General features: G+C 43.3%; 1 protein-coding gene across 1 annotated transcript in view; it reads left to right on the top strand.

Moving 5' to 3' along the window:
• ptprt (protein tyrosine phosphatase receptor type T) overlaps positions 1-17500 on the top strand; it is a gene marked incomplete at its 3' end in the record, with an annotated part of 413231 nt that overhangs the window by 296113 nt on the left and 99618 nt on the right. The window contains exons 19-20 of the mRNA XM_083660558.1: positions 2968-3048; positions 6013-6048. Coding sequence (XP_083516684.1) covers positions 2968-3048; positions 6013-6048 — 117 coding nt within the window. The remainder of the gene's footprint in view (positions 1-2967; positions 3049-6012; positions 6049-17500) is intronic.

Below are 17500 nucleotides of genomic sequence, written 5' to 3' on the forward strand. Positions count from 1 at the left end.
CAGAGACCACAGTGCAGTAACAGAGCCATGCAGAGACCACAGTGCAGTAACAGGGCCATGCAGAGACCACAGTGCAGTAACAGGGCCATGCAGAGACCACAGTGCAGTAACAGAGCCATGTAGAGACCACAGTGCAGTAACAGAGCCATGCAGAGACCACAGTGCAGTAACAGGACTATGTAGAGACCACAGTGCAGTAACAGGGCCATGCAGACACCACAGTGCAGTAACAGGGCCATGCAGACACCACAGTGCAGTAACAGGGCCATGCAGACACCACAGTGCAGTAACAGGGCCATGCAGAGACCACAGTGCAGTAACAGGACCATGCAGAGACCACAGTGCAGTAACAGGGCCATGCAGAGACCACAGTGCAGTAACATGGCCATGCAGAGACCACAGTGCAGTAACAGGACCATGCAGACACCACAGTGCAGTAACAGAGCCATGCAGAGACCACAGTGCAGTAACAGAGCCATGCAGAGACCACAGTGCAGTAACATGGCCATGCAGAGACCACAGTGCAGTAACAGAGCCATGCAGAGACCACAGTGCAGTAACAGGGCCATGTAGAGACCACAGTGCAGTAACAGAGCCATGCAGACACCACAGTGCAGTAACAGAGCCATGCAGAGACCGTTACAGCCACAGTGCACGCTCCTCCCCGTCACTCCAGCCCATCCATTCTAGTGTAGGCTCTGGATTTATCTCTTGTCTATTGGTAATGCCTGGATTGAGCTAGCACCAAAAAAGATTGTACTGACTGACTGTATTTCCACTCAGCTGTTTTGTTGCGCAATCGAATGCAGGAAAGCACGTGTGATGTTTTCTACATAATTCTGCAGATTCAATCCCCGCATCCTGCTGAAAATTGAAAATTTAAACTTATGTAACGCAAGTAACGACTTCAGTGTTTGGTTAGTAACTGTAATGTGATTACTGGATTTAGGAACGTAGTGCCTTACACTACTCGTTACGACACATGTAATGTGATTACAGTAACGCGTTACCCCCAACATTGACCATGAGGTACACATATGATTTTTGTCCATTCAAAAGATAACTTTGCAAGTCACGAAAGTCGCAGTTTGTCATAAAACTGTGGCACTATAAGTTATAAATCAGAAAGACGACACGCAACCAGTCACATAAGTGACTTCTCTCCTGCCAGGCCGTGGTGGTGTGACGTACAGTATATTGTGCGTATATTATCCGCAATTTTTTTTATGTTTTGGTCAGAGTGAAATGTTCTGTGGTCTCTCCTGTTTCTAAATATAGCTGAATCATTTGGTTTGAGAAAGTAAAACTGTTTTTGTCAGCATTTTATGACATGTCTATGGGAAAATAAATGACGGATGGAAATCTCTGGTATGCATGCTGAAGCAGGAAGTGACGTCGACTTTGGCTGTCTATAGTGGTAGTGACAGTAATAGTGACACCATGGCAAAACTGATCCAAATGACATCATTTAGATTTAGGGAGCCAAGATTAATATTTGACATTAAAATGTGAACCTGGCTCAGGGCCGGCGCCAGGATGAAATGACTGAGGGGGCTGTTATAACTGGCGAGGGGGCTGATTCCTTTTTTTTTTTTTTTTTTTAATGATATTTTTATATCGTAAAACATAGGTTATATACCCGCTATGCCTATTTCTGGACTTTTTAACCATAATAACCTCTGAAAAGCGCAATAACAACACAAGAAAGACTACTATTCAAAATCAAATAAAACATTTATTTCACAGCAGCAGATTAAGGCATTAATAGAGGTTCAAGGGTTCATAGGTTCAAATTTAATAAATAGCTACATCTCTGACACCTTGTGACAACCAAAGCACAGCAAATAGCGCTTCCCTGCCAATTCTGAAACAACAGAGCTATGTTTACAGGGGGTAGCCTACATCAACTTAAACTGATCAAATTTGATGAAGACTGCAGAAACAGCAGCCTAAACATGTCAGGTACAAACATTGCCTAACTGGCCTTTATAGATTAGCTATTCTTTAAAAAAAAAAAAAAAAAAAAATTCAAGTGAGGGGGCCGAAAATTGAACTGAGGGGGGTAAGCCCCCTTAGGCCCCCTCGTGGCGCCGGGCCTGACCTGGCTATATCCCTCTGGACTGCCGAGATCCATTCATGTCTAATGTGTTGTTCAGTGTGTAATCTTGTCTAATTCCTGATGTTTGTATGATGCACCTTGTCCTTGGTCCACACCACCAATAGGACGGCGTTTCCCACCGCGAGTGTGGCGTCAATTCAAAATGGCCACCATGGGAATGAGGTCCTATTGCTTCCTAATTGTTTCCACTCCCCGTTCCCCTCCGACGGCTCGTTCCATTTTGTTTTAACCTACAAGCCACAGAATCACAAAGTCTTTTTTTATCGACTGACATTGAGACTGCGTCCTATTTTCAGCTCCTGCCTGTCAGGAAGGGAAGCATGCAACCGTTACATTTCAAAATTCAATATCACACTAAGCACTGCCAATGGGTTAGGCTTAGGGTTAGGGTCAGGGTTAGGGTTAATTAACCCTAACCCTGCCGATGCTGCCATGAGTCACATTGGATTGTTCCATGTACTGTTGAATACGGAGTATTGACCTGCTTTTGTGTTGTGTATGTTTTTTTTCTTAATTGTGTTGTGTGATGATTGATTGTTGTTGTTTCTCTCTCTCTCTCTCTCTCTCTCTCTCTCTCTCGGTGTGCTCGCTAACCTCTCTCCCTCCTCTTCTACCCCTCTCTCCTTGGGATTCTACTGCTCTTCCCCTTTCACTCATCTTTCTTTCTCTCTTATTTTCTCTCCACTTCTCTCTCCTCCCTCTTGCTTTTTCTATCATTTCCTCTCCCGTCGCCTCCTTTCCGACCCTATCCTCTCTCTCTCTCTCTGTCTCTCTCTCTCTCTCTCTCTCTCTCATCTTCTCTCTCACCTTGTTTTCACCTCTCCTCTCTCGCCCCCCTCTCTCTCCAGCCTCCCCCTCCCCATGCTCTTTCTCTGTGCAGGGAGGCAAGACGCTGCAAAGCAAATCCCTAGTGAATTCCTACTACTCAGGTACAAACGCACAGACACACACGCATGCACGCACACACACACACACACGCACACACACACATGCACGCACACACAGATGCACGCACACGCACGCACACACAGACACACGCATGCACGCACACACGCACACAGGCACACACACACACACAGGCACACACACTAGCCTTGGAGATGCTTGAGGCCACTTAAAGAGAAAGCAGTGGTGAAAAGATGTGTCTTAAGGTTTCGTTTGAAAGTGTCCACAGATTTAAGCCCCGCCTTCTAAACATGTTTAGAAACAATTATCTGCCTTCTGCGCACTCCCGCGAGTGAGGATCATTCCCATCTGAGCCCCTAGTACAGGATCCGCATTGTTGGCAAAACGGCTGTTGTTTAACACCGGCAGCTCATGTTCCGGATCCTGTATGTCTGAGTGGGCGGGTGGTTAAGAGTGGGCGGGTGGTTAAATGGCACTTTACAAACCATTAATGTCCCGGTGCTATTTAATCATTTCATGAATGGACGTAGTTACGTGGCTGGATTATTTGGAAGAGAGCCAAATTAGGTGAGTAAACAAGTTTATCTCACGGACGAGGGCGAATGAGTTACAAGACTCACAAGATCGTTTTAATGCTTTTCCACTTGTTAAATTTTGTAAAACCCCCAGACAGACGTGAAGGGTGACCAATGGCATTGATTTATGGGGGGGGGGAAAGAAAAAAAAAGGACATACCCCGCCCGACAGTGACGATATTCACATTGTTTTGTAGGTTCTGCTGCATCCTTGTCCTCGCCATTGTCCTGGTCTCCCCCTGCACACCCCCCCCCCCCCCTCCTCATAGTAGTACGTTCCATCGATATATTCTGAATCCGTGTGGAAAGAAGATGTATCTGAATATGAGAGGGTGTTGTGCTTACGTCCCCCGACGTCATCAGGATTCTTTGGGGGTGCATCAGGGGGCGTGTCCTGCGCATGCCCATGCCTACGTTTACTGATGGGGAAACACTTTGGTTTAGCATTCGGAAACCAGGACCCCAAAAGCCTGGTAGATCAAAAGCCCGGTAGATCTGCACTTTATGCTGCCAAACCCAGCATGGCATCCCTAAAATATCAGGGGATTGAACATGTCAAGGGCCCCAGACACGGAGGACACATACACAGATTGTTGTCCTAACATTAATCCTTTGGGATCGATACTTTATAAAAGGCATGAATGAGGACTTTCCCATGATTTCGTATGTATACATTATGATATGATACATTATGATATGATACATTATGATATACATTGATACATAATTATTATACATTATGATATACATTGATACATAATTATTATACATTATGATATACATTGATACATAATTATTATACATTATGATATACATTGATACATAATTATTATACATTATGATATACATTGATACATAATTATTATACATTATGATATACATTGATACATAATTATTATACATTATGATATACATTGAAACATATTATACATTGTGATAGATACATTATGATATGATACATTATGACTCGAGGGGTGGACTCGACACAAATATGTCAGTTTAAAAAAAATCGTACCGTCAAAACGCCTGGTTCGATCACTGTGTATCCCCAGGGGTGGACTCGACACAAATATGTCAGTTTAAAAAAAATCGTACCGTCAAAACGCCTGGTTCGATCACTGTGTATCCCCAGGGGTGGACTCGACACAAATATGTCAGTTTAAAAAAAATCGGACCGTCAAAACGCCTGGTTCGATCACTGTGTATCCCCAGGGGTGGACTCGACACAAATATGTCAGTTTAAAAAAAATCGTACCGTCAAAACGCCTGGTTCGATCACTGGGTATCCCCAGGGGTGGACTCGACACAAATATGTCAGTTTAAAAAAAAACGTACCGTCAAAACGCCTGGTTCGATCACTGTGTATCCCCAGGGGTGGACTCGACACAAATATGTCAGTTTTAAAGAAATCGTACCGTCAAAACGCCTGGTTCGATCACTGTGTATCCCCAGGGGTGGACTCGACACAAATATGTCAGTTTAAAAAAAATCGTACCGTCAAAACGCCTGGTTCGATCACTGTGTATCCCCAGGGGTGGACTCGACACAAATATGTCAGTTTAAAAAAAATCGGACCGTCAAAACGCCTGGTTCGATCACTGTGTATCCCCAGGGGTGGACTCGACACAAATATGTCAGTTTAAAAAAAATCGTACCGTCAAAACGCCTGGTTCGATCACTGGGTATCCCCAGGGGTGGACTCGACACAAATATGTCAGTTTAAAAAAAAACGTACCGTCAAAACGCCTGGTTCGATCACTGTGTATCCCCAGGGGTGGACTCGACACAAATATGTCAGTTTAAAAAAAATCGTACCGTCAAAACGCCTGGTTCGATCACTGTTAACCCTAACCCTAACCCTATACATTATGATATGATACATTGATACATATTTGTATATTTTGGTGACTTTTGTGTAGGTGAACCCACTTTTGATGATGTGGCCTTTGAGAGTCTATTTACATGTGTGTGACCCACATGTGTTTGTGAAGAGCTGAGGCTCGAAACGCCTCAGTATTTAACGTTCAACTTCAGAGCATGAGTGTGTGGCTTGTATTCTTTAGTTGCCTAACTATAACCTTAACACAAGTTGTTGGCTGTGGTCTCGTATTATAGCGTCAAAAAAGAAGACGAAAAGAAATAACGTACGTTAAAAAACGTGATGCCAAAGGGGAAGAGGCTGACCAAACATCAGTATTTAATGAGCTGGGAGTATGTGTTTACTAATACCAGGCCTACTACATGACAATTATTACTGTTGTTACTACTACTATTCTACTATTCTATACTATATCAGTGTACAATATTTCAGAAACACAGGTAATTCTAATATCATCGATACTTGAATGGAAAGTACTTGATACTGTTAGTAACTGTGTGTGTGTGTGTGTGTGTGTGTGTGTGTGTGTGCAGTGTCCAAAGAGCCTGTTCCAGCCACTACTTCTATAGGTAAGAGAAACAGCTTCTCTATGTATCTATCTATCTATCTATCTATCTATCTAATCAACTTCCTTGCTTGTGAGCTTGCGTGTGTGTGTGTGTGTGTGTGTGTGTGTGTGTGTGTGTGTGTGTGTGTGTGTGTGTGTGTGTGTGTGTGTGTGTGTGTGTGTGTGTGTGTGTGTGTGGGTGCGTGCGTGCGTGCGTGCATGCTCCGCTCATGCCTAGTGCTGGCTCGGCCTTGCCCCTTTCAACACACTCCCACCTCCTCTCCTTTCCTCTCCTCTCCTCTCCTCTCCTTCTCTCCTCTCCATTCTCCTTCTCTCCTCCACTGTCCTCTCTCCTCTCCTCTCCTCTGTCCTTTCCTATCTGCTTCCCCTATATCCCTTTTCTCTTCCCCTCTCTCCTCTTCTCTCCTTCTCTGCTCCTCATTCGTCTCTATCTCTCCTCTATTCCTGTGGTGGCAGTTATGCTCAAATAAAACAGAGTTGCCTTTCTGTATGTTTAATTATGTTATGTTAATTATTTTAATCATGGCATTTATGTTAATTAGGCAATATGTAGCCAACAAAGTTGGACAGCACAATGCAAAGTATAGCAGTCTGTTTGCCCTCTTTATAGGCAGAATCCAGCTGCACGGGGGCGAATACAGATAGCAGGTTCATCCTGGTCTTAAACTAAAGATCAGTTCTCTGACAGCAGAGGTTCCCACACTTTTCACACCATGTACCACTATGTAGCAAATCAAAAAGTATCACTTACCACTGCAAATCCCAACTTTTTTTCTTTCTTTTTTCTTTTCTTAGTAATAAAATTGATTTAACATGCAATAGCATAAGAAAGACTAAATAGATAGATGCGCCGATTATGAAATTCTGGTCCGATATTGATTTTTACAACAATGTGGCCAATACCCGATGTTGTTTTTTTCTTCATCAGTTTTGCTGTACTTTGCTCACCTACAGTAACACTGGAATTTCCTACAGTCTGAATGGTACATTCAACACACCATGACATCACCGCTTTTACCGTTTACTCTTTTTTTGTTTGTTTGTTTTCCCAGGATGGCAAAGGTAGATTTTCTCTCCCCAGGATGCCCAAGCATGTCACGCCCTACTCTACCTGTGATTGGGTTGGGTTTAGGCATGGGAAGTGATGATTGGTTGTGTGTCGGCATGAGACAGAGCGTTTTGTAACGCAGGCACTTGGTGGCTGTGTTTGTCTAATAACTTGTCTGTAGTCCGTACTCGTTTTAAGCAAGGTTTAGAGAAAAAACCCTAACCCGCTCTTTAGAAGAGCGTTATATCAGCATAGCAGGCACAATGAATTGCTTGGTGGCTGTGTCTGTAGCTTGTCTAGTAACTTGTCTAATCACAAGTAAAACCGCTGAACTGGTGCCTAGATAAGGCAACTGGTCTGCTCATGTTTTTCTAGCTGGGAATAGTGCGTTACATTGTCGCCCCCTCTTGGAATTTTAACGCCCCCTCTCTGTAGTGGGCTGTAGTTATGGTTATATTACCTCCGCTGTAAACTGCATAACAGCTGATCTTTCTCCCACACAGCCGACAGTTCACTTTGATTTGAACACAAAGCACACGTGCACACAGCAGCCATTGCCCTTACGTGGTGGTGCAGCTTTAGCTGGCTAGGCTACTTAGTAGAGTCATCTGTGGCACTTCCGTGACCGTGGAGAGCGAAGGTCCGTTTCTCAATGGATTTGTCATCTAGGAGGGTTAATAAACAAATTTAGCCGGGGTGTATTTTTAAAAAAGGCGGGGAAAATATTTGAGAGACCAAAATCCAAAATGTCTGCCGTGGAAATGAACTTTTTAATGGTTTGACCTACAATGATGCACAATACATGGTTTCAGAGCTTATTCTGGTCAAGGAATACATATTTGGTGTTTATATAATGATTTGACTTATTTTTGACCTTCAAATACAAGATGGCTGCCAATTTTGAGCTCTAAAAGGCAGTTTTTTCAAAATCGTCATAGAGCCTTCATATTAGGCTTGAATGACAGGTCTTCTCATGATGAGTTGAATAATATACAGTATAAGTACACAGAAGTAATCTCTGAGGTCATTAAAGTCAATGTTTGTGTGTAAACAACAGTTGCTGATTTGCGGTTTCCCATTAAATAGGGTAGGCTACTGAGAATATGGTGTCCAGTTCATCCCATCACATTTTCATAATGAACCAAAAACAATTTTGCACTATAGCCTAACATAAAATAGTATTCTGTATGCAAAGCTAGCAAGGTTAGTTGCTTGAGCTGAATTTAAAGGTCAACTCAAAACAAACAATGAAATTAACTTTGAAATTAAAACTGAATCCTAGGCTATTAAATTTCATCAGCACACAGTAAAGGAAACTTGTCTTTGAACTCAGCTGACTGTCTAGTCCTAATCCCTGTTGTGCAATGTCCCTTTTCAGTGAAGTTTTAGTTTTTGTTAAGAGTATGGACTTTTAATCTTGACCTTGTTGGTAGGCAACGGCCCTTTTTCAGTCAAGCATATATATGAAAAAGAAAAAGAAAAAGAAAACTTTGTTTGAGGTTATCAACGTTATTCACTAGTCTAAAGATAGTTCTACCATCAAGAACATATAAAACAAAAGCAAAAACAATTTTTATTTGCAGAAGTCATCATTGATATTTGGTGTTAGCTAACGTTAGGTAACGTTATTATTTTTAGCTAAAGTTAATGTTATCTGTCTCCACAATTCTGTCAACTGACATATGCATTTGCTTTTGAAAATAAACAGCGTATAACAGCAATATAATATAACAGTAATATAATAGCGAGTTGCTTTCCCTCCCAATGAAAGACAAAGCACACAATGTCCTATGAATGTGTCCTAAAATGTGACAAGCCTTGCAAGCCCACCGATACAATAAATCAAGGCAAATGGGACAGCTTACAATTAAAAGCCCAAGACTGGTCAGGACTTGATAAATTTGATGATGTTTACACCACCACCTCCTGGGAAGATGGGGCAACCAATCGGTACATGCATTCGTCATGTTATATTTCTATTTAATCTTCAGTTATGCTTAAGCAAGCCAGGCTGTTTATTTTCAAAAGCAAATGCATATGTCAGTTGACAGAAGTGTGGAGACAGATAACATTAACTTTAGCTAAAAATAATAACGTTACCTAACGTTAGCTAACACCAAATATCAATGATGACTTCTGCAAATAAAAATTGTTTTTGCTTTTGTTTTATATGTTCTTGATGGTAGAACTATCTTTAGACTAGTGAATAACGTTGATATCCTCAAACAAAGTCTCTTAAAGTGTGTAATGTTAACATTAGTTAGAGAAAAAGCGAGCTCGCGCAAGTGCTGACACTGACTGCTTCACAGACTGACTGAGCTAATCTGAAAATGCTTGACTGAAAAAGGGCCGTTGCCTACCAACAAGGTCAAGATTAAAAGTCCATACTCTTAACAAAAACTAAAACTTCACTGAAAAGGGACATTGCACAACAGGGATTAGGACTAGACAGTCAGCTGAGTTCAAAGACAAGTTTCCTTTACTGTGTGCTGATGAAATTTAGTAGCCATAGGATTCAGTTTTAATTTCAAAGTTAATTTCATTGTTTGTTTTGAGTTGACCTTTAAATTCAGCTCAAGCAACTAACCTTGCTAGCTTTGCATACAGAATACTATTTTATGTTAGGCTATAGTGCAAAATTGTTTTTGGTTCATTATGAAAATGTGATGGGATGAACTGGACACCATATTCTCAGTAGCCTACCCTATTTAATGGGAAACCACAAATCAGCAACTGTTGTTTACACACAAACATTGACTTTATTGACCTCAGAGATTACTTCTGTGTACTTATACTGTATATTATTCAACTCATCATGAGAAGACCTGTCATTCAAGCCTAATATGAAGGCTCTATGACGATTTTGAAAAAACTGCCTCAAAATTGGCAGCCATCTTGGATTTGAAGGTCAAAAATAGGTCAAATCATTATATAAACACCAAATATGTATTCCTTGACCAGAATAAGCTCTGAAACCATGTATTGTGCATCATTGTAGGTCAAAGCATTAAAAAGTTCATTTCCACAGCAGCCATTTTGGATTTTGGTCTCTCAAATATTTTCCCCGCCTTTTTTAAAAATACACCCCGGCTAAATTTGTTTATTAACCCTCCTAGATGACAAATCCATTGAGAAACGGACCTTCGCTCTCCACGGTCACGGAAGTGCCACAGATGACCCTACTAACTGTTGTCTGAGTCAGACGGCAAATAACACAACATTTAGCCCTTGATGCCGAGCGTAACTGAAGCTTGAAGCAGGCACAAGCTGAACGTGCGCCTAACCGTTCACACAAGAAGCCTCCTCTTTTCCTCTCAGCGCCTCCTCGGTGCGCCTTGAACCCGCCCACAACTCCCATTGACTTCGTGCCTGGCAGCTTCAAGCTTCACGCGTCACGCCTGGAAAATAGGACTGAATCCTGAACGATCGCTCCAGCGCGGCTTCGGCGTTGCTTCAGCGTTGCTTCAGCGTGGCGTGGGGCTGGTGTGAACGCTCTCACCTGTTAACTCATTCATGGCCAAAGACGTCTTTGACGTGTTATCAGGAATAGCCCTCAGGGCCAATGACGTGTTTGACGTGTTTTTGTTTTTATTAGTGCAGCGCGTAGTTCAAAGACTTCCCCAGCCTGTGACATGGTATCAGGTCCCTGCCCTCAAAGGCAAGCCGACAACACATGAACAAACACATACTGCAGCTGTTGTTTTGAAATGAGCAGGAGGAAAAACAGAAAACAGAGAAACGCGCTTCCTTGTGCAGAGAGGAGAAACGCCATTGAAATGCCCCTCGGCGCGCTGCGCTGGTCGCCTTGCTGCAGGGCGAACCTGGATTGAGTTGTTCGCGGTAGTCAAACCGGTGATGAACATGATCGATCCGGTTCCAGCGCCTGGTCCCAAAGCCAAGCCGGACCCGTTCCTGTGTCGCAGCATTCGTCCCAGCCCGAACGAGAGGAGGAAAACGATGCAGAGGCAGAGGAGGCTAGACGCTGATCTCAGACCAGTTTGGTGTTCCCCTCCTATGCTAATTTGCGGGGCGATCAATAGTGTTCCCTGGGAAGGAGGTGCGATCCAGCAGCTGTGGACAGAACTCTCTCTCTGTGTGTGTGTGTGTGTGTGTGTGTGTGTGTGTGTGTGTGTGTGTCTGTCTGTCTGTCTGTCTGTGTGTCTGTCTGCACACTCACTCACACTGAGTAAACTGTATTGTTGAATGTAAAAAAAGCACTTCATGTATATATATATATATATATATATATATTTTTTTTTTGTCATTTGTGTCATAACGAATAATATTTACATGTCTGATGTCAATACAGTTCAAAATAAAAGAATTGAGAGCGAGTTCTGCCTGAGATTGTGTCTTTTACAAAAATTGCCTTTTCTGCTGTTTCTCTTCTCAGAGAGACCTTTTTGGTGAAAACAGGGTGTATATAAATGGCTATAAGTAGAGTACAGAACATGCTAAAAGCTCACTTTTTTTTCCCTGGTGAACCCAGAGACGTACATCTTCATTTTGAGGTATTGCAAATCACTTTGGTGCTAATAGATAATTTACTGTGGGTCTTGAAAGATGACCAACAATTATGAAAATCTTTGGCCTGTGCTAAATATTGGCAGTCCTAAACTGGCCATGAATGAGTTAACAAGAACACCGAAATGAAATTGTGTGGCTTCAGCATTGCTTTGGCATATAGTGTGAAAGGCCACTTAGCCAGCGCAAAACTGATGCGGCCCAACAGATAAACACTTATTAGCCGATAGGCTGATGGCAGTCAGCAAGGCTCTTGTGTACCACCAGGTGGAGCCTCGCGGACCACCGGTGGTCTGCGTACCACAGTTTGGTAATCACTTTGTTACTGGACTATCAAGGTCGCTTTTCCACACACAGAGTTTGGATGGTAGGGATCCGGAAAACCAAATGAGGAGTTCATTGTGCAAATGGAACAAAGCCTTATTAGCGTAGCCAGGGTAGCCTATACATAGAGACATAGAGAAGTGCTGCACACAGATGAGTAAACACATTTATTAAACATAGGGATGGCGAAAATGATTTATTCTTCCTGACCGACAACCGACGCTCATTAACCGATCATTAACCGAAATAACCGATAAGATTGAAAGGTACCATTTATAACCTAATGCATTCCCCTGGCTGGCGAAGTTGGTGCATGTGTAAGATAGCCTACACAATACACACACAGCACGTCGCCTGCATGAGTTATAAATAGATTTAGATTGTATAGACGGTTTTAACTTGACAACAAAAACATTCTAAATTGAACCCCCGCTCACTTCCTGTTGCAGTGTTTGCTATGGACATAAAAGAAAAAAAAAACATTCAACTGCAGGACTGACCATTCCGTGAAAACCGTCTATACAGCTGAGCAGCGAAAACAAAAGTAACGATGTCGATGTGAATATTTCTGCAGTTTGCTGAATGCTGAGAAAAAGGAAGTGCTGTGGGGTTGCGCTCTGGTGAAAACCGTCTATATTTGAGTCTGGGGAGAGATAAGAAATACAGGATCACTTAGAAAAAGAATAAAGTGCAGAAGAACAGATGGAGACAGCAGAGACAGACAGTGAGACAGATGGTGAAGATTCAAATCCATATTTACACAGAAATCACTTTTCTTCATTTTTCCTCATCCCTGAAGTTCAGTAAGCTCTTTTTGGATTAATTAGGCATCTGCCAAAAAGCGTCGGAAAATAGCACATTATAATAAAACATTATAATAACTTGTTGGGTATTTGGGGTAGAGGCTCTGCAGATCGTAGACAGGTTGCTATGCCATGTGCTCACATCAAGGCATGATGAGGCAGAATGCAAAGAAACGCTTGAGCAGTTTGTGCGACTGCGTCCACGGCACAAATGTGCAGTCATCATCTCCGCAGAGTGACGTCTGCACTTTGTCTGGCCATATGTTCCTCTTCTACAGCTGGGCAGAGAGACAGGCAGAGACAGAGAGACAAGCAGTGAGACAGAGAGACAGAGAGACAGACAGACAGACAGACAGACAGACAGACAGACAAACAGACAGACAGACAGACAGGCAGACAGACAGGCAGACAGACAGACAGACAGACAGACAGACAGACAGGCAGACAAACAGACAAACAGACAGACAGACAAACAGACAGACAGACAGGCAGACAGGCAGACAGGCAAACAAACAGAGAGACAGACAGACACAGACAGACAGACAGACAGACAGACAGGCAGACAAACAGCCAGCCAGACAGACAGACAGACAGACAGACAGGCAGACAAGCAGACAGGCAGGCAGACAGGCAAACAGACAGACAGGCAGGGACAGACAGACAAGCAGTGAGACAGACAGACAGACAGACAGACAGACAGACAGACAGACAGACAGACAGACAGACAGACAGACAGGCAGACAGGCAGGCAGGCAGACAGACAGGCAGGGACAGACAGACAAGCAGTGAGACAGACAGACAGACAGACAGACAGGCAGAGAGACACATTTCTAGATTGACAATGATTTATTGCAATGATTAGATACATGAGCCTGTAGGCAACATGAAATCTTTGCGATCAGACTCCATCAGGACGTCAGCTTGAGAATGACATCGGAGTGCAATGAATGAGTGGGCGTGACAACTAAAGGGTTTCTCCTTAGGGGAGAGTGAATAGAGAGGCAAAGTGGAACATCACTTCCTGCTTCAGCACTGTACCAGAGATTTTCATCCGCCATTTATTTTCCCATAGACATTTAGTAAAATGCTTATAAAATAGTTGTACTTCGTTGAACCAAACGGTTCAGCTAACGCTATAATCGGGAGAGACATAGAACATTTCACTCGGACCAAAAAAAAAAAAAAAAACATCGTAAAAATACTTTCTTTAAACCCAATTTTTTTTAAATGTTTTGGTCCCAGTGAAATGTTATGCAATCTCTCCTGTTTCTAAATGTATCTGTACCGTTTGGTTTGAACCAGTACAACTATTTTTATACGCATTTTACGAAATGTGTATGGGAAAATAAATGGCGGATGAAAATCTCTGGTACAGTGCTGAAGCAGGAAGTAGGCGGTCACTTTGCCTCTCTATAATAAAGGCATGACAACTAACAGGTCTCCCTTCCAGAATTTCCGCTGAGCTCCATTTATCTGTCGGCTGGAGTCACTAGTTACTTTGCAGTATCAGGTTGCATTGTTAGAGTTTAAACTCTCTAAACCTTACTGTTTATTGGGCAGTTAGACATGAAGTTAGACTTAAAACGTAGACTTCACTGTTGATACTTGTATTTTACTGCTATACTTTTACTTATACATACATTTTTGCCAACATGTTCACAGAGCCACGCTTGTCAGCGCTGCAACGTCCTTAACGAGTTGGGAAGCCACAGCACTTTATGGAACGAGCTGTGGGTTCAGGCAAAGGTCAAGCACGCCCTTAAGCTCCTCCACGATGATTTGTGAAAAAACATGAGGCTGGGGTTCGCGATTCCCCCTCCCACCGTAACCCAACCCAATGACAGTGCGCAGGCATTCATACACTGATTTCACTCACTCACTGAAATCGTTTTTATAGTTTATATCAGGCGTGTCAAACATACGGCCTTGGGGCCAGAACCAGCCCACCAGAGGGTCCAATCCAGCCCACAGGAATGACCTTGATGTTGTTATGTTGGCCACTTAAGACCAAATTGGGACGCATGGAGCCCGTAAACTGAAATGAGTTTGACACCCCTGGTTTATATAGATGATATATTAAGCCATATGGGAGATTTAATCATCATGGGAGAAAAACAATTCGCCCCCTCCCTCTTTTTTCTCTTTTGACAATCATCCCGTGACCCCCCAAAATAATCTTGCAACCCCCTGGGGGGTCCCGACCCCCAGGTTGAGAACCACTGCTCTATTGTGCTACAGTACCCTGCATGCTGAAACATGATGAAACAGTGGGTATGCCAGACCAATTTCCTGACCAAATGTCAGTTGGGAGTGTGAGATGGCTCAGACACCCCTCCCTCCCTCCCACTCTTCAGGTCATCTTCACCATGCCTGCCTCCCTAACACACACCCCTCCACTCAGTGTGTTGCTGACTGTTGCAGTTATTTCATTGATTGAAGCAGTAAATTAGCAGAGGTAAGATGTGTAGATTGTAGATAGAGCGAGAGGTGCGGCAAGAGAGAGAGAGAGACAGAGAGAGAGAGAGAGAGGTGCAGAAAGAGAGAGAGAGGTGCAGAAAGAGAGAGAGAGGTGCAGAAAGAGAGAGGTGCAGAAAGAGAGAGGTGGAGAAAGAGAGAGAGAGACGGAGGTGCAGAAAGAGAGAGAGAGGTGGAGAAAGAGAGAGAGAGACAGAGGTGCAGAAAGAGAGAGAGAGGTGCAGAAAGAGAGAGAGAGACAGAGCTGCAGAAAGAGAGAGAGAGAGAGGTGCAGAAAGAGAGAGAGAGGTGCAGAAAGAGAGAGAGAGACAGAGGTGCACAAAGAGAGCGGGAGAGAGACAGAGGTGCAGAAAGAGAGCGAGAGAGAGGTGCAGAAAGAGAGAGAGAGAGAGACAGAGGTGCAGAAAGAGAGCGAGAGAGAGCTGCGGAAAGAGAGAGACAGAGAGACAGAGGTGCAGAAAGAGAGCGAGAGAGAGGTGCAGAAAGAGAGAGAGAGAGACAGAGGTGCAGAAAGAGAGAGAGGTACAGAAAGAGAGAGGTGCAGAGAGAGAGAGAGGTGCAGAAAGACAGAGAGAGGTGCAGAAAGAGAGAGAGGTGCAGAAAGAGAGAGAGGTACAGAAAGAGAGAGGTGCAGAGAGAGAGAGGTGCAGAAAGACAGAGAGACGTGCAGAAATAGAGAGAGGTGCAGAAAGAGAGATCAAAATCAAAATCATCAATGGTACATATACGGCTAGCGTTCCAAAAATCTGAACTATCCCTTTAAGACCGATTGTCTCTTTGTCATGTGACCTCGATGGCTCTCTTCAGAAATGTGTTTGTCCTAATAACTAATAATCACAGAGTACGGTAGCTCAATCTGCTCTTTCTTTCATCAATTTGAAGACGAAAACATTTCTTAAAGCCAAAAAGATTGAGAGACGTTTCAATTAGGGTTGGGGGAAAACTTCGATTCACCTAAGTATCGCGATTTTTAATGTCACGATTTTTTGAATCGATCTTTTATTCCAGAATCGATAATCGCAAAATAAAAATAATTTTTTTTTTTTTTTTTTTGGGTGCCCGCAGTCAGGCCACTCACTGAACAGCAGGCCAGGCGCCGCCTACTGGTTTACTAGTGGTTTTATTACTTTATTAGTTAGTCTGAAGTAATAATTACACTTCAGGGTTAAAGTGGGTGCATCTCATTGTAAAATTGGACTTCAAACGGCCCAAATCTGGCTTCAAACGGCCCAAATTGGGCTTCAAACGGCCCAAATTTCACGCGCGTCGGCCCATATCGGCCTGGCCTGCTTGGTATCTAATGCCCGGCCTGAATTATGATCCCAGTCCGCCCCTGTTTTTAACTATATCGCCCAGCCCTACTCATGATATAATATACAGTCTCTAGTGTATGATTCAACTTTTCCCATGTTCTAATCTAGTGTAAAAAAGCAAACAAACTGAAAAAATAAAAGAAAAAAATAAACAAAAATCGCAATAAATCGTAATATCGAATCGCAATAATCGTAGAATCGCAATACTTCAGAATCGCAATATAAATCGAATCGGCACCCAAGAATCGTGATAGTATCAAATCGGGAGATAAGTGAATCGCCACAGCCCTAGTTTCAATACCTTTTCAAAATGGAGAATGATACAGAAGTGGAGTTGTCCCAATGTGGATCGCTTTTCAACAGCTCGAGAGAGGGAGAGGGAGAGGGAGAGGGAGAGAGTTCTAAATACGGTGGAGGGATGGACAGATCAAAGACAGAGAGAAGGAGCTTGGCTAAATCCACTATGCAGCGCAAAGCGGGGCTTAACTCTCTGTGTGTGTGTGTGTGTGTGTGTGTGTGTGTGTGTGTGTGTGTCTTCCCTTTGTGAAGCAGCTGTAGTTTTCTCCATAGCTCAGGTGTTTTTCCTCAGGTATGGAAATGGGATTTCAGAAATGCACACTCGCACACAAACACACACACACGCGCGCACACACACCCACACACACAGACTCTCACACAAAATCATGCATATGTATATCGGGCATGTGCAAAAGCATACACAGACACCCACACTTATACACAACTACACACCGGTATGCACACAGGGACAAGGACAGATGCAAACACACACGCGAAGAAAGTTAGAAGTATGCGTGCACACACACACACACACACACACACACACACACACACACGCACACACGCACACACACACACCCAGCATGGTGTTAACATCGATGCGACAGCAAATCCACTGGCTCAGTAGAAAGCGTGCATTTCATGTGCAAACACGTTTCCCCTAACATT

Source organism: Poromitra crassiceps (genome assembly GCF_964638095.1).
Source record: "Poromitra crassiceps genome assembly, chromosome: 25".
NCBI lineage: Eukaryota > Metazoa > Chordata > Actinopteri > Beryciformes > Melamphaidae > Poromitra > Poromitra crassiceps.